The 22,713-nt window shown below is 48.2% G+C and overlaps 1 protein-coding gene across 3 annotated transcripts in view; it reads right to left on the bottom strand.

The window, feature by feature from the left end:
* The window catches only part of COL26A1 (collagen type XXVI alpha 1 chain), a 155,979-nt gene that overhangs the window by 10,067 nt on the left and 123,199 nt on the right, over positions 1 to 22,713 (bottom strand). For all 3 annotated transcript variants that reach the window (XM_027882144.1, XM_027882146.1, XM_027882145.1), the window contains 7 exons: positions 16,579 to 16,732; positions 13,977 to 14,021; positions 10,705 to 10,821; positions 9,380 to 9,532; positions 3,948 to 4,040; positions 2,493 to 2,554; positions 111 to 173 (listed from right to left, as the gene is read on the bottom strand). In XM_027882144.1, the coding sequence (XP_027737945.1) occupies positions 111 to 173; positions 2,493 to 2,554; positions 3,948 to 4,040; positions 9,380 to 9,532; positions 10,705 to 10,821; positions 13,977 to 14,021; positions 16,579 to 16,732 (687 nt within the window). The remainder of the gene's footprint in view (positions 1 to 110; positions 174 to 2,492; positions 2,555 to 3,947; positions 4,041 to 9,379; positions 9,533 to 10,704; positions 10,822 to 13,976; positions 14,022 to 16,578; positions 16,733 to 22,713) is intronic.

The following is a 22,713-nucleotide window of genomic DNA, read 5'->3' as shown; positions in this document are numbered from 1 at the left end:
AAACTGTTCATGGCTGTGGTCCCACCAGATTTTAGAGACCTGTGCTGTGTGTCACTCCTGAGGCATCACCCAGCTGTTCTGGGAGCCTCTCTGTGTCTGCAAAACCTTACTCTGTCTCCTCGGTCTCCTTTGGATCCTTTGGGCCCAGGTTGTCCTGGAGATCCTGGTAAGCCCTAGAAGAGATGCAGAACGAGAAGGAATTAATTTCCACTGTGCATCCTCTGTGTAGGTGTAGTGAACACATTTCCCAGTGATCCCCAGCTCCTGGAAACCTCATACACCCATCAAGCCCTTGGGCTGGATTCTCTTTTACCCTCCAGCAAATACAGTGGGAGCTCTGTTCACAGACATCCTGAGCCCTGTAGTTTCTGCAGATCCCTCTATTTGGGGCTTTTAATGCATTGCAGGCCCCTGATGTAACATTTTTAAGGGGTCAGTATGACAGGACAGTTCTTGTTCTCAGTTACCCAGAAGAAATTAATACACAGGTAGTATGGTTAGCTTAAAAATCCCCTCTGCTTTCCCCCACTCCTTAATTGCCTCAGTGGGTGGCAGGAGCAAGCACACATACCTGAAAATTAATTGGATTGTGCAGTGGAAATTATTTTGAAGCTATTCACTCACCCTAATAAACAATTTTCAAATTAAGCCCAATCTCTACTAATAATTTTACTCCCTGGGTTGCATAAATCTATAAAGCAGTCACCAGCAGCTAAAAAGGGCATAGTCTTCAGATTTCTACTAATTGAACTGCTATGCAGAAATCGATCCAAATCCTCAACTTACCCACCCAGTGAAGCCACAGTTATAGCCAGGGAGGGAGAGACCAATACTGTTTGTTTATATTCAGCATGTCAGCTCCCCATAACCACATGCAAGATCATTTTTTCCACCTCAAGTGACTTGTACGTTGGTTTGGAGTGTTTAGAAATGAGCCTGGAGCTCCCCTCCTGGTGATTTCAGCCAGCCTGGTTATCAGCCGTCCCCCAGCCCCTCACATCAGCATCCAGAGAAAGGGGCTTTCCAGGATTGCTGTGAGGAGCTCAGGGTCTGGTCAAGTGGCCCGAAGAGGCTGGACAGACATGACTGAAGGGTCTGAAGGAGGAGCACTCTCCCAGTCCAGCTGGGAGCCAGCAACGCTCACCAGCAACACGCTGCTCCTTGCCTGCTGCCAGCCCCACCAGCTCAGCTTGGCTGCATCTCCCCTGGGCCCACCAAACATTCAGAGACTCAGGCCTGGCTGAGGAGGCTCAGCAGGGCTGCCAAATGAGGTGGGGCACAAACCATCCTGGCCTCACATCAAACGTGCAGCACGAACGAAGCTCAAGTGTCCACAGAGACCCTTTGCTCCTGACAGCTCTCAACAGTGACTTTCAGTGCCTGCTTAGACAGGGATGCCCGAGAACTTCCACAGTGTGAAAAGTAAAAGATTTGCAGAGTGTGCTGCATGTCAAAAAGCCAGACTCTACTTCAGAACCTACTTATGAATTGTGAATTACCTTATATTTAATCACGTTAAACTGTCTGTCATTTTGCTGCCAAATCTCCCACTGTGCTCACATCTATCTGGAGTTTCTCATTGTTCTCCAGAGCATTCCCTAATTGAAATGATTCTGCTACACTGGCAAACTTTCACTAACCTGTTGTCCGTTGCTTCTTCAGAGTGGTTAATAAATTACGTGGGGAAAACCTCTCCTCCCGATTTGCAACTCCAAACCTCCTCTTGTCAGGATCTAAGTTACATCCCTCTGCTAAGTTACTTAACTTTTCTCTGGGCTCTCCAGTCATGTTAGATTCCCTTGAAATATTTGATGTTACTGGTTTACCTCCGCATTAAGCAACACTCTTCCCAAAAACTGAGTCCCTTTGTGTCAGCCAACCACAACCTGGAGTAGTTTGGCAGTTCACTGTTCATCATGACTTCACTTCTTTCCATTTAACCAGCTTTTTCCATCTATGTGAGTACTTTGCCTTTCTTCTATCATAAATTCTTTTGAGTGAGTTTATCACACTCCATTATTATCTCCTCCCCTCCACGGTGTTTGTATCAATAAATAATCAAACTGATGGGAGTCTGTGATATTTTTCTTGAATAGAAAGTGCTATGTCTGAAAAAACAGGCTTAACACATTCACTCTGGTGAATTGGTGAATTCCCACCGATGCATTTTTGTTCTTTTCATGTGTTCCACAGGAAATGCAGTATTTTTCTATCACTGTGTCAGTACAGCCCATGTCAGACCCTTAGCATCAGCTCAGGCCACGTGAAATGTTTTGACACAGCAACAGCAAGATGTGTTGTTATGATTAAGGGCAAATCTGGATAGCACAACTGTTTCCACCTCTCAGCACAATCCAGGATGAGAAAAAGGTACTAAATCACAGAATTTCATGGGGAACAAACCAGCAGATCTAAGTCTTCTAAACTGCTCTCCCTCTTTGTGCAGTGACCCCCCACTCCATCCCTCACCCCAAAGGACTGAAGCACCTTACTTGTGATCCAGGGGCTCCAATAGGTCCAGGGGGCCCTTTGGGTCCTGAAGCACCTGGTGGCCCTGGTGGGAATTGTAATTAGAGACAATTTTAAGGAGTCTGAGCAGGAAGAACCCTAAATTCCAAATGCATGCACTTCCTTTCATGTTCTGCTGTCTCTCAGTGGTTGAGAGCCCTTCATTCCACATGGCATTGCTGGATACCAAATCCTGACATAAGACGTGCCCCAGGGAAGATGTTAGAGCTCTGGGAGGGAAAAAAGGGTGAAAATAGCCAGGAAGGATGTCATCCTGCATTTCCACTGATTAAAATGCAACCTTTGATAAAACTTAAACTTAGATCTGTGAAACAGCTACATCAGAGCAAGATGCTGCAGGTGCTGTTCCTGAAACAGCCTCCTGGGTGGCAGGGAAGCCTCAAGTCTGATACAACTGGTCTCTAGTGTGCCAGAAAGCTGCTGATGAACACAAAGGAGATGGAGTTTGGCCATAGCCAGGAGAGAGGCTGACTGGGGCAGAGAAAAGCCCTCTGTGGCAATAAATCAGTTTAAAGTCTGTGCCACAGAAGAGCTGCTTCCAGGATGAGTTAAACTGTCTAAACAGGTCAACTTATTTTACACAGTCACTTAACAGATTCATTCCTTTTGATAAAATAATTACATCTCAACAGTAGCAGTTCAATTATACCTGCAAATGGGAGACAGGATATTTGCTTAGTCTGAACTTAGCAAGACTCCTCTCTGCTTTAGTTGTCAAAACCCTTGAGATGAAACAATGTGGACATTATACACCAAGTACAGCTGAATCAGCCTCAATCATTAATGCACCATACAAATGCTTAAGTCAAAGAATAAAGGAATTGAAGGGTAAATGAAAGGGCCTCATAATGAAAGGAAAAGCCTTTTCTGCAACTAATGGGAGTTCACTCCTAAATATGCATCATACAGGGAAGTGCTGATGTGTGCAGGAATATTATCATTTAAGCCACCCATCAGCACAGAGAGAGAGAAGACTTGCCACTGAAATTTCATCCCAGATTCTGATTTCAGTTATATTGGTGAAAATCTGGAATAGCTCAGAGCAGCTCCAGAGTCTTCATAAACATCACAGAGCAGCTGGCCAGACTCTGCTTGGTGGAGCTCCATAGAGACAGGAGTGATGAGAACAACTCTGCTCTCACAAAGGAATTCCCTGGACAACCCATTCTTAAAGACAGCCTTCTAATCAGCCCCTTCTCTCAAGATGTGTCCTGCTGAAGGTAAAACAATCTGCCACTATCGAGACATAAGAAACCTGGTCAGTTCTTTCCACCCTTCCCACCCCTGGACCTTCCACAACTGCCCTTCCACTACGGACCACCTGCCTTCCCTGCAGGCATACCACCGACCACTCCACTCCATCAGAAATTGCTCCTCCTCCCCACCAGCCCAGCTTTGCAGCCCAGCCCGGGGGTTACCTGGTGGTCCCACAGGCCCTGGGGCTCCCCGTGGCCCGGGCAGCCCAGCCATGATGGTGTCGATGACGGTGGAGGCCAGCTGGGGTTCCCCATCTGCGGCAAAGAGCACAGTCAGTGTCGGCCAAACAGGACTTCTCTCCAAAATCCTCTGGCGCCCGTTGGTGGCCAAGGGCAGGCAGTGCTGCACGGTGCTAAATTTGGGCTCTTGGAGCACTTGCCCTCTGCTCTCCAAGGGCTGTGCCCCCTCGCCCTGCAGAGCTGCTCATCTCACCTCTGATAACCACAGCAAAGTCGTCCTCTCTGTCACAACCTTGGTGTCCCTGCACCCCTGTATTATCCTACCTCTGAATAACTGACCCCAAATTTGCCATCTCCAAGGCACAGCTGGCTTCTGGCTACCTGAGGAATCAGGGATGGATCTGGATGTCCCTCCTGCCTGACCTGCTGAGCCAGCCTGGCATATCCCCCCAGCCCAGCCCAGCTCACCTGGGTGTCTGAGGATTCAGAAAAGCACGGGGAGAGGGTGTGCTCTGACCCCCTCCACATGCTCAGCAAACTTTCCTCCCATTAGGGATTATTTTGGGTGTTCAACTGGCCAGCTTGGGCAGGGTCACTGCTGGGAAATGGAGGGAAATGCGAGTGGAGCAGAGAAGGGAAAGCCAGCAGGAGGAATTGGAGGAGCTTTGTGTTTTGACACATCTTTCTCAGTCCTCTCTTGTTAGGAATAAAAATCAGCAGCCTGTAGATGTCCCCTCTTCCCTCAGCCTTGAGCCAACAGGATCACCATGTCAGTTGGCAGCTGAATAGAAAAAAAAATATGTAAAAAGCAACCCCTTGAAAAGGCCACATTTTCCATATCTGGAGGCCACCATGCAGGAATAATGTCCATCTCCTCCTGCCCATGACCTCAAACTTAGTCATGTTTCCTTCCACCCATCCCTTTAACTCCTCACAGTAAAATTCCGGGGAATCCTCTGCAGTAAAAGACTGAAAATGCCTCGCTGCAAATGTCAAGTGACACCAGGAAGATCAGGAGGGTGTTTGCTTACTCTGCAGACTTCAGCCCAAAGGCCAGAAGGTGAACTCTCCAGAAATTTTAGCAGACACATTATGAAGGCTTTTCAGCTTCTGGAGCGTTGGCAAAGACAGAGAGGCCTTTCCAGCTGGTTGTTTGAAAGTAGTTCCTGGGGAAAACTGTCAAATGGCTTTAACTGCCAAGGATGACAGGATATCTCTGCAGTGCCTCCCTGGCAGCAGAGCAGCACAAGATCCAACCCAGATCCCTCTGAGAACCAAATTTCATGCCTAAAGCCTGAATACAAACAGGTATTTATTTGGGTATTGTTTCTAAACCCATTCATCTTCCCCTCCTCACAGCCCTGAAACAAAACAACCGAGACTGTTTTCATGTTCAGAAGGAGAGGTACCCCAGTGAAGTGTGTAATCCAATTAATTTGAGTTTTATTTGACCATGTCAAAATCCATCACAGCTTGGGAGTAAGATGAAATTGGGAAATGAGCATCAAACAGCAGTGAAGGCATTAACAGTTGCAGAGCCTTTTGTTTTTAAAGTACATGTGGTCAACAAAATCAAAGGCACATCCACTGAGAGGGGCAGGGGATGGCCTGCAAACAACCAGGGTTTAATTACTGCTGGAGGTAAGCCAGGGATAAGGATTTGGGTTACAAAACATTCCAGCTAAATGGTACATTATTATGATGACAGAGTTCCTCCCACAAATCCACCCATCCTGACATTTGACTCAATGTTATTTATGAAAGGTGATTCCATAATTGTGACACAGAAGGGAGCTCTGATCAACAGCCCTCGAGCTCAGCAGCTCCTGCTTTGGCCTCATGGCATGATCCTTCCTCAGCTGCCTGGCCAGGCAGAACTCACCCACATCCAGGTTTCCTTCCAGGATCAGCTCTGAATGAAACATGTACTGTCAATGAAACGGGACTGAAGTGTGTTAAAACACAACTCTGGCATTTTTAAAGGGACTTTCTCCATACTCTTGTAATGTAGCAAGAAGACCTTGTATCTCCTTATAATCTCCCTTCTCTTTGTAACCAGGGGGACATTCTGGGGCTCTCGGCAGCTGTCAGGGCAGCCACAAAATAGCACCAAATGGCAGCAACAATCTTCCCTTCTCTGCCATCTCCTGCACTGACCCAGGCCCTGCTGGGCTCACGGGCTGGATTTTGTTTCCACGCTTGTGGATGCACCAAAGCAGAAAGCAGTGGACTGTCTGCCCTGTTTGAGAAGGCCTTGATACACAATTTGCTCCAGGAGCTTTCCAGCTGCTGGCCAAGCCAAGAGGAAGAGTCAACCAGCCTGACCTGGCCAGGTGGGAGCAGCTCCATTCCCTGGAAGAGGGCACAGCCATCCTGCAAAGGGGAGACCTCAAACAGCACAGGAACACCCTGAAGGACACAGTGAAACCTGCCCAGCCAGGGGCACAGGCTTTGAAAGCAGCTGGTTGTCTCAATCAAATGCTGTTCCCTTCCTCCTCTCCTTCCCCTTTATTTACTTCCTCTTGCTCTGTTCTCCTTCCTCAGGAAGGGATTTCCATGGCAGCAGGCACTGGGATGTCACTTCAGAAATCCCTGCCCTGGGCCCTGTGCTGGGCACACAGACAGCCCACTGTGCCTCAGCTTCCCCTTGCTCTCCCCTCAGGCACCAGAACAGGCTGCCCATGGGAGTGGTGGAGTCCCCATCCCTGAGAGTGTTTAAAATCATGTGGATGTGGCACTTTAGGACACGGTTTAGGGCTGAATGTGGTGCTGGCGCTGAGTTAACGGCTGGACTTGACCTCAGAGGTCTTTTCCAACTGTGATGATTCTATGGAATAAAGTTAATTTTATCTCATTTGTCCTTTGCAAACTGAAATCGAGATGTAAGAAAACACATCCTTCAACAGAGAAAAAGCTGCATTCCTTTCTCTTCCTTTCCCCTAAAAACTCTCAGTTAGCACAAGAAATAGGTCTGAGCTGGCTCTAGAGCAGGTACCTGATCACTCATTTTTACGTGGCAGAGAAAGTGAGTGATCCCAGCAGCAGCAGCCCCAGCAGGGGTACAGCCCTTCAGCTCCTGGCCTAGGTCTAAGGTTTCTGACTAAGGGATAAATTCCCCCATTATAGGCTTGATTTGTTGAGACAGGATGGAAATGAAGTAATCCTGTCTTAATTTTTTTCTGCTACCTGATCTGGAGGGAAACAACTGGGACCAATTTTTTTTTTTTTTTTTTTTTTAACCCACAGCGCAGCGAAACTGTAAGAAAATATTTGTCTCCCCCTTTTTGGCTTCTGCCTGCTGATAAATATTGCCAGCAGGAACTCGTGATTAATAAAGGCACAGGCATTAACCATGTCCAGGCAGAACCAAACACTGTGCTACTAAAAATAACCTGATCCAACTCCCCTCTCCATGGGTGCACAGGCCCATTACCAGGAAAATGCTTCCCTCTGCTGTCAGCAGCTGGAATCTTGTGTTTATAGTTTTCAGATGTGCTCCATTCAAAACAAGTAAATAATTTTTTTTTTTTTTTTAATCTACTCAGAATTTATGAAGCTAAAGCTTTATTGCTTAAAGAGGATCAGCTTCCCAGCAACCTGTGGTGGGCAGAGCCAGCCAATACGTGGGCAAAATGGTAAGTTTTGTGGGAAAATGGGCTTGATAGTGCTGTAACATTATCATGACCCCATAGATACTTGTAGTTAGGTTTCTATTAAGAAAAATTGTCGTAAATTTTTGGGCTATTCCTCGTGGAAACCAAGAAATCCACAGGGTACGGAGGAGGGATGCCCAGGGATGCCAATGTAACAGTCACCATTTACTCACTGATCTCAAGTCCATGTGGGAGCCTGTTGCTGCCCAGTGCTGGCAGAGTTAATGCAGATAATTATCCACTCATTTATCCTCTTCCCATTCTAGGACAATGCAGAACTCACCCTTCTCACACATCAGCTTGAAAGGCCGTGTAATCAATGGCTTTATACATTTTTTAATTTACCCACTACTTTGCAAGAAGGAGTTTAATTTAAAGGGTGCTTGGAGAGAGGATCCTTTTATTGGAATAAAAGGCTGAATGCAGATTGGCACCATGTGGTGTGATCCTGTGAGGAGTGAGGGGACTGTAATGCAAAACTTCCTTGTTCCACACTCATGAAGGCAGCATATCAATTTATATTTTCTCAAACTCTTAGTGTGGGACTGCAATTAATTCATCCTGTCCATGTGCCCTGAGTAACTGCACACGAAATGGAGCTGCTGAAATTCTTCCCCAAATTAAAAATACATCTGTTCACTTTCGGGAAAGGGAGTGTGGAGAGCAGAGTGGGTGGAAGGGAAAGGAGAGCTGTAGATAACTGTCAGACACGGGGAGACTCACTAATCCCTGGCTGTAACTAAGACAACTGAGCTTTGAAGCTGGACATGAGCAGTAAAAGCTGGGGAAGAGGCACAGCTGAAGTCTGGAGGAGTGGAGATGGGAGCTGGGGCTCCAGGAATTTACCAGCCAAGTGGAGACACAGCTGGGCTCTGCTTTATCTTTGCTAGATGCCAGGTACACAGGACTGGACTGGAAGAATCAAGCCCAAATCTGAGAGTGCTCCGACCCAAATGCAGGGTGTGTCCTTCTTAGAAAGCCTTTTCTTGCCCTGCACAGCACAAATCAAATAAATATATTTTTTAAACCACTACAGGCACAAAAAAAAAAAAAAAAAAAAAAAAAACACCACAACCCTGACACTCCAGTTAGAGGGAAGGGATAAATCTGAGCTTTCCAGTGTGTGCCTCTGTGTTTTGTGTGGATGTGGGATAACGTGGATGCACCAGAAACGCAGGTGGAAGACACATCTGCGGGGGCAGGAGAAGAGACACATTTAACAGATGTCCTTGCTCTGTTATATAATCCCAGAGTTACACATTTTGGTCCTTACTGATTCCTGAGCAACCCTGACACTCCCACACCACAAAAGTGGCACCAAGAGGCTCCCAACTCCAGCACCTGAGCCAGGCTCTGCATTTCTCTGCCTCGTCCCTCAGGTGACATGACCTGAGCTGTCATTTCCCGACAGACCCTCTTCCCAGCAGCCACACGTGATCAAAGCTTAAAGGACACAAAGCTGCCTCCTCAAAGCTGTGATGGACATTGAAAACCAGGGGGGAAAAAATCCCCCAAGCCCTGTTCTCACTGTTTTTTAGGAGAGAAGTGACTTAGTTCTTCATTTGGGAGAGGTGAACCCCTCCAGCCTCTAAGAGGTTTCATCTTGATCAGCAATTTCCAAGAGACCCACACAGGGGAGGCAGATTGTCCAGCTGCTCCCAGGGTCCTGGCAGGGCCAGGAGTTGGAAGAGCTGAGCTGCTCCACACCCACCCACTCTGCTGATGTACCAGAAAAACATGGCACCTGAGGAGGGAACTTACTTTCTTTTTCAGCTGTGGGCTGGAGCGAGTAGAGAACCCCTTGCTGGAAGGTGAGAGGGAGGCTGGGAGTGGCTGGTGGCCCTGGAGGACCTGGGGGACCTGGGATCCCGGTTTCTCCTGGAAGTCCTCTTGGTCCTTGAGGTCCCAGCAGCCCTGTGCAGAGGCAGGAGAGGATGTGTTAGTGCATTTGGGGATGTGCTAATGATGCTATCCTGTAAAAAGGCAGTAAAAAGACAAAGAATTTCTGTCCCGAACTGCAGTTGTCCTGAACTGGATGTGGGGGGAAACAGGAAGAACTTCCCAATTTTCCATTTTTTTTTTTGTTTATAGCATCTTCCTCTGCAAAGCAGACAGCCTGGCTTGACTTCATTCCTGAAAGAGGGAAATCTCCCCCCTCCCTGAGGCTGAGCAAGAAACTAAAGCAAGGTGTGAAATCAAATCTTTCTCTTCCCCTCCAGGTACACCTGTATGTCACCTCACTGCCAGGAAAGCACAGGAAGAACAAGGGAAACACAGTCAATCAGTCCAGCAGCAGAATGATCCCACTTCCTGAGGGGCTGGAAGGCTCTCCTTGCAAACTCAGACACCAAAAGGCAGACACATCCTTGGCCAGACTTTGGCCATTGAGAGGCTGCCAGAAAATGCCAAAAAGCAGTCAGGGCTGCTCTCACAGTTAAGGCACGCTCCAAGTTTTAAATCTTTCCCGAGCTCAGACTTACAAGGCACGGCCTTTCAGCCACAGAGAGCACAGAGCCCGAGGTCTGGCACCTATTGTGCAGTATCGCCTTCATCAAAACATTCAGGAACATTCTGAGGATGAAGAAAGTCTCCCAGCTCAGGAATGGAGTGTTCTCTGAAAGAGTGGCCTCATAACCTTTTCTCTTAACATACAAAAGCATCATTAGTTTGACATCCTGGCATCTGACAGCTTGACACAAATGGTGGAGAAAAAAGGGAGTAAAACCAGGCACCCAGCGAGGGGGTTAAACAGGGAACAACGCTCTGCTCCAAGGGCTGACAGGTCACAGACTGTTTCTTACAGCTCCTGAGCAGGATGGGGAAACATGATCCTGCTCTTTAGCTTTCTGGGACAGGCTCTCTCCGGCTCCACAGGAAATCCCAAGGTCTGTCACTGCTCGTGCAGGTGGTGCCTGCCCTGAGAGCTCCTGGCTGATCTCAGTGCCCAGGGGACTCGCTGGAATGGATTCGATACCAACTGAAGATGCTCAGTGTGTGAATGGCCTTTGATGATCTGCTGTCACAGGCAATTTGTATAAAGTGAAACATCTCCTGTCTCGGTAGCACTGCCCTCCACCAGCACTCACCTGGTGGCCCTGCTGGGCCCCTCTCACCGGGTTGTCCCCTCTCTCCTTTTGGCCCTGGTGGTCCTGGCAGACCAGTGGGTCCGACCGGGCCTGGAGGGCCGACCTGTCCTGGCAGCCCTGAAAACATTCACAAAGGAAATTAGCTGGAGATCAGGAACTGCTGAGGGCAGAAGGTATTCAGCACCCTCGAAACCAGCGGGGAGGGACTCAGAGATGCACAGGGGGAGAAATGGAGCTGTGCCCAGACAGGGTGGCACTGGTGGCAAGAGCTGTCTGGCAGAAGAGCCAGACTGGGCCTTGCTTCTCCTCTTCTTCCTCCAGCTCCTAAAGAAAAAAGCACATCCCCATGCACAATGCCCTCCCCAAAAAGCCAGCAGGATGTGTCCCTCCAGCTGGGATGTGCTGGGCAGAGCTAAACTGAGCCCACACTGTCCCCTCCCCAAGGCCTGAGTGGCTCTGGGCAGGCTCTGGCTGTCCTGTGCTGGGTTCATGCAGCTCCAGGACAGTCCCAATGTATCAAAACACACAAAAAATATTTGCAAAAGCAAATCAAACCCTGTCTCCCACTTGCTCTGGCTGATCTCTACCTATCACCAGAGAGTCTTCATCAAAGGTGTTTCCCTGGTTTCTCCTGTGTTCATTCACCTCTCAGGTGCACCACACCGTGCTCATGCTTTTTTCATCCCAAACTGAAATTATGGCACCCCTACTTCTGAAGCAAATAGATGGCACTAATTTATGTCCAAGAACAGGGTGCTGAGCAGGGTTCCAGGGTTACTGGAAGCACCAGTAGGACAGTAATTGCAGCCCAGTGGGATGTTTCTTGGCAAGTCCACGCAGACCCCCAGTGAGCCCACAAAGGTGCAGGGCAGCATTTGTGACCTGAAAGTGACTCTTTCTGATGACACCAAATAAAACCTTAATGTTGTTTCCTCAAGACTAACAGAATAATAACAACACTCAGCAACTTGATGGTGTTTTTCAGAAAAACACTGCACATCTTTGGCCCACGTGGAGAGACACTTAAACACTGTGCAAACAGCAGTGAAGCCTTTAATACCTTGGAGACGGGGCTGAGCTACTCTGTCTGCTCAGATTAAGTGGTTAATGGTTACAATAAAGGCATTAACTGTCACAGCCAAGAGAGTTGGAGGCTCCTGGTTTCTGGGCTACCAAAGGGCTCAGAGTATTTGAAAGCAGTGGCAGATCAAGCTCCAAAGCCAGAGGGAGATCAGGCTGAGTCCAAAGTTCAGCACACTCAGTTTTCAAGTTTGAGTCCATTTCCAAGCCCATTTCCAGGTTTCATTATTACACATGACCATAACTCAGCAATCTGAGGTTTAATCAACCTGTAAGGAGTGTCCTTCTCCTTTCCCAGTATCAGGAGAGGTACTGGACCCTCCAAGAGCAGTGCCAGGAGAACATGCTTCATGTGGGGGTGGAGAGCATGGATGGCAACAGGAGGAGAGAAGGAGGAAAGGAAAGAAGTTGGCCAACTAACACCCTCCCAGCTGGTACCATGGGAGCAGGGCTACACAATAGATCAAGGCTCATGGGATTTGCAGCTCCCACGTTTAGATCCAGTTCCCACTCTAGGTGTGGGACAGCCCACCTGGGGCACAAACCCTTGTCACCCCAGACATCCAAACTCTCCTCATTTCTCACAGCAAAGCAACAATCCAAAATATTAGACCCCCTGGAAATATTCTCCTTCCTCTCCTCTTTTTTTCTCCCATTTTGGAGTGATGTCCAAATTATTTTTTCTAACAAAAATGAAATTTATCCCCCTCTAATCCACAGTGAAACCGGGCAGACTGACGAGGCTCAAAGGCTTTGTGTGGGAGGGTGTGTCTGCACTTTTGCTGCATTCAGCCACCAATAAAGCTGATTTCGGTATTGAACAAGGAATTAAGGTAAGGTTTTAATTTGGATCAATTTATCCCCAGGACACAAAGTGCAGCCTTTGCTATGAGGGGCTCTTGGAATGGATCTCACCTGGCAGTGGGTGCTGTCCTGGCAAGCTCAGGCAGGTGATCAGGAGCCCGTTTAAGAAAGCAAGAGCATTTGTTCACAGCATTGAAAACAGCTTCTCCCCCTGTCAAAAACCCCCAACACACCTGAAACTTTATTGCAGCAAATTCTTTCCAGCACAGAGGGAAGAACAACAGAAGCTGTTTTGCAAGCACGACACGCTGTGCTGCTGAGTGCGGGTCGGAACGTTCCCTCACTCGGATAAATCAGCCTCAATCCTTCAGTTCAACCTCATAACTCAATCCCATGAACTCCTGCAGACCAGGAGCAATCACTTCCTGCAGCATCCTCAATCACTCTGCTGCAGCAGAGCTTTAGAGAAGCTGGCACTTCCTTCCCTGGAGGGGAAAGCGCTGAGGGAAAGGCTGGGAGAAGCAGCACTGAGTAATGTGTCAGGCAAATGCTCACACTGGTGACAAATGGTGTTACCAGCATAAAAGAGACAAGTGCAAAAGGGAGAAGAAAGAGGGAAGGATTCAGGGAAAAGGGGGGAGGGAGATGAATAGGCCAAATCTTCAGCTGGCATAAATCAGCTCTGCTGCAGTGGCATTGCTTTCAGAGAGCTCAGGCCCACGGCAAGTGTTTATCCTCCAAAAATATGAAGTAAAAGGCCACAGGAAAAACATTTTTTAAAAGAGAGAGTGTGAGTATTCTACTGCTGGAAACCAAATCAGATGTGCCTGGATTTTCTCCCTGGTCCTGTCATTAACCTGCAACACACCAGCTGTTCCCCTCTGCTCCCCAGGGCTTTCCCTGTACAGGAGCAGGGTGGGTTGGATTTGGAGACACAGGTGGGTGTGGGGAGGGAAGGAAGCCAAATGTGGACCCAGGAGCTCTGTCCATGTGGAGCTCAGCAAAGCCATGCCCTGAGCATCCCCAGTGGATCTCAGTGCCCCTGGCAGGCAAAACTAGTAAGATAATAAGAGTTTTCTCCCATCACTCGGCACGTGCCCTGCTGGCTCTGGCCACGTGTGCTGCAGTGACCTGGCTTCCCATGCCTGCTGTGCTGGGAAATGAATGTCTCAGGGATGACAAAGCTGGTGTTTGGCCTCTCTAACCAGAGCAGCCCATGGTCAGATAAAACCCAAAGAACAAACCCAGCCTCTCTATCTGTGAGGCTCCAAATCTCTGAGGGTTCCTGGCCTCAGCACCCTTCTGCTTTTTGGGACATATCTTGTACAGGACTGGGCATAACAACATTTTGGGCTTTGAAAGAGAAACAGCAGAAATCATTAACTTACCCTGAGGTATCAGCTGCTCCTCTGCACCTCTGTGTCCTTTGGGCTCTGGTTAAGACGGACAGGGTAAAAAATAATAATAAAAAAAATTAAAAAGAGAGAGAAAAAAAGAGAGATAAAAAATTAGGTCTCTTGCTGCCAACTGGCTCAGCCAGAGTATATATATTTTCTTAATACTCAGAAAAATGTATCCTGTTGATTAACAAGCTGATCAGAAAGGCCAGTGGTGCAGCTGTCTCAACAGCACTGATTGCTTTTAAATGATTGTCTATTCTCAGCCCTGTCACTCACAGAAGAAATAACTCCCCTCATAAACAGTAGCAAGTTTTCCTGGACCTCGGCCTGGAGAGGCATCAGCCAACCCAGGGCCACAAGGTCACCCCAAACAGTCCCAGCATTCACAGCCCCCTGTCCATGTCCACCCCCTCTGTGTCAGGCCCCAGCGTTCTGCCCGTGGCCCACCTGGCCAGGAAAACTGGTGTCATGAAAGCTGGGACCTGGATTTATTTTGGCTGAGCACCCAGAAGCAGGGCAAAGCAGGGAATGTTTCACAAAGGCTCTGGGGAAGGGAGTGGAAGGGACAGAGGCTTAGCTTTCCACACTCAGGTTTGAATTCCACCTACTCTAATATCCCACTTGTTGAAAGATCTCCTGAGGTCTGCGAGCTCTGTAGGAGAACCTGGGGGCAGCTTTGGGCAACAAGTCACAGCACAGTGTTGAAATCATGCAAAATGGGCAGTTCCCTTCCATCCCAAACTACTTGCATGGAATTCCCTACACTTCACCGAAATCCACGGGGAGTTCTTTTGGCTGGGTTTGAATTGAAGATACAGATGGTGTGGGGAGGGAAGGAAGCCAAATGTGGAGCCAGATCCATGACATATCCCCACAGCTCCTTAGCCAGGCAAGGATTTGATGCCCACAGAGCTCAGGTAGGGGGTTCAGCAGGAACCACGTGTCAACAAGCAACTTAACTGATTATTTCTAGTTGCTGAAAGACACTGTCCTGGCTCGAAACGATCCAGTGCATTCCTGACTCCCAGTGATTACAGTAGAGTTGTTATTCCTCACTAGGTTAAATAAATCAAGGCTAGAAAAACAAAGGGGAAGAGTGAGCAAGGACTACACCTGGTAGCACACACACAGCCTGGAAGTTTGGCTGACACAACAAGCTCACACACAGCTCAGGCATCATCGCCTGCCTTGTGGAGGTGACCTCCTGGGTTTGCTGCAGGGGTGGAGGGTGCTGACACTGGACTATGGAGTCACCCTGATGCAAGTGCTACAGGAGAGCTGCTCTGCTTTCCAAAAGCCTGGCTGAGAGGCAGTCACTGCCCCGTGCTCAGAGAGACATGATCATGTGTGAGGAGCCTCCGGGAGGAGAGGACCTTGAGTGGGAGGGACAATCATCAGTATTTTTTGCTGGGCTGACTCGAGTACAACAAAGTGCAGGTGCAGAGATACTGCAACAGCAAAAACAAATGACATGGAGAAGGCAGAAGGAGCCTGTAATGGACACTGGAGGAACTGCTCTAATTCAGTTCCTGGCAGCCGTCGCTGTGGCTCTCAAAATACTTTGCAGAACATATTGTTAGTGAACCTCCCTCCATGTTGTGGCATCATGTCAAATCATAAACATGGACCACATCTGGACTGTGTTGGTCGCTCCAAGTCTGCTGCAGTCATGAAGGGCTGCCATAATAAACTGCTCGGTCCGAAAAAATTAAAAGAGGGGGGAAAAAAAGGGAAGAAAAAAAGCAAAGTAGGTCCTAAAGAGAATAAAGAACTGCTTTGGGAGCAGGCAAAGCAACAGACAGACAGGCCCTTGGAAGCAGAGAGCAGGGATCTTGAAAAAAGATGCCAAGGTCGAGGAAATTCAATGCGTGGGGATCTGTCTAGCCAAGTGGGCTCAGAGGGAGAGTTTCTTCTAAGTGTACTTTTTCTTCGTGCCACAAGAGGGATCATAAAACAGCCCATTGTGTTTATGGCAAATTTAGAAAATATAAAGCAGACTGCAACTGATGTTGCTATTCATGGGAAAGCTTTTTGTCCCAGTAAACCCAAGAATTCCCCGTGCAGCCCAGTCCTCTACCCCCAGCACTGCTCCCAGCTGGGGAATTGCCGCAGCCAGAGCTCGGTAGGTGAGTGTGAACCATCCCACTGTGCTCCTGATGGCTCTCTGGAGTTTCCTCAGGAATGTTTCAACCTAGCCAGGCCTACACATCCATATTTTCTGGACTTAAAACAAACACACTGGAACACACAGGCAGGCACAGTGGCCCTGCTGAGGTTAACAGAACTCGAACTTCCCAGAGACCAGGACTGAGCTCTCAGTGCATCCTTGTGCCAGCAGAAATCGAGGCTGTCACAGGCCATCACGGCTGGAAACAGGGAGCTTCAGGTATTAGTCTCTGAATTTTGGTACTTTCTTCCAAGAACATGGTGCTCTGAGCAGGCTGAACTCAAGGAAGGGCAGAGACCTTCCAACCCCTCTCCTCTGCAGCTTGACAACACCAGGACAGGTTGCCATGGCCTCGTTTTTAGTCCCCCTGCAGGAACTGTGGATGTGGGATGGGTGATTTGGTGAAGAGCAGGTTACACTTACCAGCAGATCCCACTGTTTTCCTCAGGACAGTGCCAGGATTCAGGAGGGGAAAGGCATCTGGCAGCAGCTCATCATACCACGTGGCTGTGGTGCCAGTGATGGGCAGATTGTTCTCCAGTGGGGGGCTTCGCTCCGCAGCCTCGAGCAGGAGGATCTGCACCAGGACACAGGGAATGCAAACAGGCTCAGCTGGATGGTTTCACACATGGTCTCAGTTCCTGAAGAGGTCTTGAAACTCCTCTTCTCAGCAGCAGGACCTGGGAATAACTTCCCATCCCAAAGAGTGGGACTTTGGTGTTAAAGCTTTGTGGGTTTTGTGGATGGTGGCAGCAATCAGGGTCTGCAGCTGCTGTGTTAGTTGTAACAGGGTCACACACCCTCCTTGGGGAGCAGGACCTCACTGCCTCCAGAGAGACTCACAGGGGATTGTCCCCTGGTGAGAAACATGAACCCAGGAACCAAAGCTGGTGTCAGGGGACACAGCATTTCCCTGGCTTTTGTGTTCAACCCCAGAGTCACAGGATCAGAAATCACTGAGAGCTGGGACAAAGTGAAGGGCAGTACTTGGAGGCCCAGGGTAGCAAACTGAGGACAAGCACTGGCTGTAAATGAAACCACAAATACTGACCAAATAAAGATGGAGAAGATGAAGCTTTTAACGAGTTGAAGTGCTTTAACAGCAAAGAAAATTAAACAAACAAACAAACAAAGTAACAAAAACCAAACAAACAAGCACCAAAAACCAAACAAAACCAAACTCACAGCTGTTTGTATACCTTGCAAACACACTACCTTCAAATAAACCCACATCCCAACGGGCATCCCTGAGCTACTTAGGCCATTTACAACCTACACTGCTTGGAAAAGTGACCCCACTTTCTACACACGATTCAGGCTGTTCATTGAGCTGTGCCCCCCTGTGTCAAACTGGGAGTTTGTCCCTAATATGGCTGCAAAAAGCTTAAATGTCCATAAAAAGCAGAGGGATGGAGGACCCAGGTTGGCTCTGGCCACAGATAAACTCCATTAAGGGGAAGGCCAGCAGAACATTTGAAATTAAAGTTTACACAAAGCAAGGATTTAAAAAAATAATACGTTTTCTATTTTAATCTAAATGCTTCATCCCTCTGCCTTCCCAGCCACTAGCAAGGGTGGCATAACAAAGTAGTCTATGGATTTGTTCTGGAAAAGCCTAAGCCTGGAATGCCAAACTCATGGGCCCTGCAGCAAATGGATTTTCAGAAGAGAAACAGAGGCCAAGGGCAGCACCCACTTTGGCAGTGGGGCAGCCAGAGGGTTGGGATACACGCCTGGGATGAGCAGCCACCCTGCCCCTCACCCTGCAGCTGGAGGGATCCCTGCCCAGGATGGACACAGGACACCCAGCAGGCAGGAACAGGGCTGAGGGTTCCAGAACCAGAGCTCAGATCCAAGTCTGCAGCACCTCCAGCAAACTCTGCTTCCCACGCACCAACCCACACAGGAGAGTTGGTCTGGGAGTGCAGCACTGGGGGGTGTTACAGCATCAGCTTTTCCTCTTTGAAAGCCACCTAAGCAATACTGACTCAGGGATAAGGCAAATAAAGGAGAATATGGCTCAAACTTTCCATTAAATCCCTAGAAGTTTCAGCTTTTACATGCTGTGTTGTCTTTACATAATGAAGTCACACTGCAATTATAAGTGAGAGTGACTTGGCTCTGCTTGTTTGTTTTTTAACTTGCAATTATTACAAGGTTTATCACTTCTTTATTGCAAGGCCTGGTGAGAGCCAGGATTGCAGCAGCGCCAGAAATGATGAACTTCCTGCAGTATGTACTGGCCTGACGGGGGTGAATCAGAAACTAATTAAACTGGGAGCTGGGTTAGGGGCAAGGGAACTGAATGTCAGCCTTGCAAACAGGCAAAATTCTTCCTTTATTGCGAGGATCTTTATTCACAGACCCAGAGTTCTGCTTTCTGAGTAAGGGAAAAAGGAATAATGTCACAGTGCTTTAAGTCACCAGGCTTCTCTGAGGCCAGGCAGGGAAGGAATTGGTTCTGCCCCTTGAACTCTCTGCTTCTACCCAATGATTTATTTGTCAAACCTTCAAGGAAACGTGTTATCAGTTCAACAAACACTCCAGCATGTGCCTTACCACAGTCGTGCCTTATTCCCACTGACATGGGACTTGAGTGTGTGCTGAAGACCTTTCCTGAATCACTTGATACTATTTACTATATCATCCTCTTACTTCCCCAGCAAGGACCTGGCTGCTGCCAGAACCTTCTGAGCCACAGAGGGAAAGCCAAGCCGGGAGGTGGCAGATCCGAGGGGCTGCAGCCAGGGCAGGCTTGGGATGCTCCTGTTGCGAGGAAGGGGCGCACGAGGGGCTGTTCTGAGCAGTGTTTTGCCACAGCCCAGCAGAGCTGTGGGAAGAGAGATATTAAATCAAGGCAGGGAAGGTCAGGGAGCAGCAAACTGGAGGGGCCTGTGGCCCTCCTGGGTAGCACGAGCAGCGCTCGCACAGCTCTGCTGAAGGTCGCATCTGGAGCGGAACGGCTCCAAATCACTTTTATGGGTGATAATAAAAATGTGTTACCACATAATCAACACAAAACAGTGGCAATGGTATCCTTTTCATTAAAACAACATGTTTTAAATGAGCTCTCCGCTGATAAATGCTGTAAAAGCTTTAAAGGCATGCACAGAATAATCCTGTATGTGCTTTTATAAATTGACTATATATACGTTGCAGTCATTAAGGCTCAAACCATAGTAACAAGTTTATTTTCCCTGGGCATGAAATGATAGAGGTCAGGAAGTCTCCAGACTTGAAATTGCTGAGAAATTCTAGTTTTTATGATTAGGACTGAAGAAGTGCCCAAAAGAAATAAAGCAGAAAGAAGAGAGCTCTCACATCCGAGGGATCCACGGAGCCAAACTAAAGAAGGAAAAGCACCAGGGATTTAGTCACATTCAAAAATCTCAAACTATACACAGCTCTTTCAACAAGGAGTGTCCTCTCACAGCTCACACAGCACATAGCACAAATGGGCTCCTTACACATTATTGCAATAGCACTGGAGCCATTCATCTATTTTCTGTCACGTTCTGTTTTTCTTAAGGCTGCCATTGCCGTAGTCAAGGGACTCAAGGAGCATTCCCACTTTCATTAAACAAAAAAAAAAAAAAAAAAAAAAAAGGAAGTTTCTAGCCCTCTGAGTAAACTGCTGGAAAATGATACCACAGAGGCTCACAGCCAGAAAGCAAATTAGCAAAATGTGCAATGGATTAAAGCTTCAGTATTAAAATCTTGGTGTTTTCTAGTCAATAAGGGTGAAGTAGAGAGAGGGATGTAACACCGAGGGGAGAATGGGTGGTTTCCACTGGGAATCCTCACGGCAAGCAGTGCCCACCTCTGTTGCTATTACCACTTCCAACACAAAAGTTCTGCCTCCATGAAGAATGGAGGCAGAAAATATCCTCATGCCACCCTATAAATGAAGTATGTCTTGATGCCATGGGTAGTGACAGTCACGCAGCCAGGGCAGGGACAGAGAAGGAGCTGAAGGACAGCAGTTGTGGTTGCTGCTTGTGGTGCCAGGAGATCAGATTCCAACAGAAGACATGAAAACCTTCCCTCCCCACCTTGGGCTGCGTTGTCCAAGTTGAAGGGTGGCCTCAACTCAGCAAAACACTCAGGCTTTTGTCTTTCTGCACATATGGAAGGAAAAAGTCAAATCAGAGCCTAACTGGACACGCTGAACTGGAGCCTCTGGCAGGAGAAGCCCCAGCGGCACCAGGACTTGTCTCTGGTTTCCAGGATGCAGCTGAACTGGGTCAGAAGGCTGGAAGGAGCTGAAGTGGGGCCACGTCTCCTGCCAACAGTGCAGCAGGAGCCGGGTCCAACGCCGGAGCCGTGCGAACATCCAGGGAACGAGGAGGACGAGGCCCTGGCCCAGGAGCTCAGAACCCACCCCGGGGCCCGCCGGGCTCACCCCTCAACAGGACCTGGCTCCTGCTCCCCTCCTGGGGCTCGAAGCCCTCAGCAGGGACATGAGAGCTCTGTGCCTGAAGCTCAGTCCCAGCTTACTCAACCCACCTCCTCCTTCTCCATTTGCCAGCATAAACTTTCTAGACTTCACACACATACCACATTTCTTGCGTCAGATCAAGAGCTCAGGCCAGGGACAATGGAAAGGGGAGGACGGTTTTCATCTTCTGGAGATGTTCAGTGTCAGAGGACTTTTGCTTTTGGCTTGCAGTGGCTTTCAAGAACCCTATTTTGGTTGTTCCCACTCATCAGAAAGAAGATTTCACAAGCACGGCCTCCTCCCATCATCTGTCCTCCGCTCACATTCCTGATGTGCTGTAACTAGGTAGGTGCTAAAAACAAGGGAAGAACAGCCAGGCTTCCAAAGATTTAAAAATTGATACGACGGGGCTCGGAATGCTTTTTCTTTGGATAAAAATCCAGATGGATATTATTAATTAATAAGCAGGGGATAGATGTTTGGTCTCTTGAAGCATTGGCGGAATTAACTCCCCTCCATCCCACTCTAAAGAGGAGGAGAAGAAACTGCACGAATCCCAGCTCATCAGCTAAAAATTCCAACCTAAAATAAGATTCCCTTGATCTTGTAAAGACACAAGCTGATTAATAATGGTAATTGCATAACTTGTTGGACATACCTTTCTTTATAGCAAATTATTTGGCAATATAAGAGTTTTTTAATCATTCATCAAGAGGCAGATCTAAAAGGGAGTTCTGCAGAATCTGATGGAGAACGGTGTCTCTCACAGCAATGAAACCTGGTAACACAAGGCTCCAGCGCAGACACCAAGTGCTTGGTTTCAAAGGCCCAAAGACATTCACTAAAAGTCCACTCAAGTCTGATGAACTGTGTGCCCAGGGAGAACCTGGGTGACTTCATCCTTATAACATCTGAGAGGCTTTGGCCAAAGGGGACAAGATAATTAGTGCATGGAGGAGTTTTTGCTACACTGATAAATTATGGGGAGAGCCATAGCTGATGTCATTGTGGTGACTCATTGTAGAGCAAAAGGTGAGGTTTATGTCATCAGCTCAAGAACAGAAGACAGGAACACGGACCAAAGGCTTCCATGAAACCATAGGTAGCACAGTTCTTATTCTTTCTACCAACAGTTTTACAGGATTTCCAAAGAGGAAAAGTGGCTGTTTTCTCAGTGGTACCTTCTGGAGGGGAACCAGAGCAGGGCAGACACAAAAGGACAGGCTACCCTACTAGTTCAGGTGAAACACAGGCACTGTTCAGCAGATCATCAGCCCTCAAGGCTTTGCTTGAGAGAGAAGCAGGGAGGGAAGGACTGGCCATGGTCCTCTGAGACACCCAGGGAGCTTCCCTGAGTCTGCTGCACAGTGGGGAGTTACCTGTGAGAGCCCTGCAGCCAGCACTGCACCCCCAGCTGGGAGAGCCAGGGAAGAAGGTGGATGTGGAGAGGATCCAGCACTCCTTCCATGCTGTGCTAGGAGTGAAGCACATGAAGGAGCTCAGAGTGAAATCACATTCCCTGTCGGTCCTTTAAAACACCTGATAAAAATCCATCAGAGCCATAACCTCCCACCCTCAAAATCACCTCATTCTTCTCTGCCCAGTGTATTGTATTGCTTGTCACCTGCTGGTGGTGCCAGGACATGGAGCCAGGCCAGAGGTGAACTCAGTCTTGTCAAAGTATGACCTGTTCCCAGCAATGGCTTTGGGATCAGCTTTCCATCCCACCAGGTGAGGAGCCCTCAGCTCTGAGGGATTCACATTCTCTCACTCAGAGAGGCTCAGATGCCTCATGTGCTCTATTGGGCTCTGACAGCTGCAAGAAGAGCAGCACAACAGGGAAAGATGAGGGGCTTGGACCTTTCCTGGCTCACCTTGGTGTGAGCTGAAACAAAAAAAGGACCCAAAGTCATCTTTATTTTCAGATTGTATTTCCCTTATGAAGCTCCATGAGAATTTCTGATTAGGATCAAGTGGAAGTTTGCATGTTTGGGTACTTACATCCCTTAGGCTCCTCAACACCTCCCTTACCAAAACCTCCTGTTTGGCCACAAAATTATTTCTCTTTAAAAACAAAGCTTGTAAACAATGTTCCCAGGTACTAAATACACCACAGAAAT

This window comes from Empidonax traillii, unplaced genomic scaffold (genome assembly GCF_003031625.1).
Source record: "Empidonax traillii isolate 1590-97213 ecotype Southwest subspecies unplaced genomic scaffold, ASM303162v1 scaffold101:size1699134, whole genome shotgun sequence".
Taxonomy (NCBI): Eukaryota; Metazoa; Chordata; class Aves; order Passeriformes; family Tyrannidae; genus Empidonax; species Empidonax traillii.
Note: the sequence above shows the minus strand (reverse complement) of the source record. Positions and strands in the feature narration are given on the sequence as shown.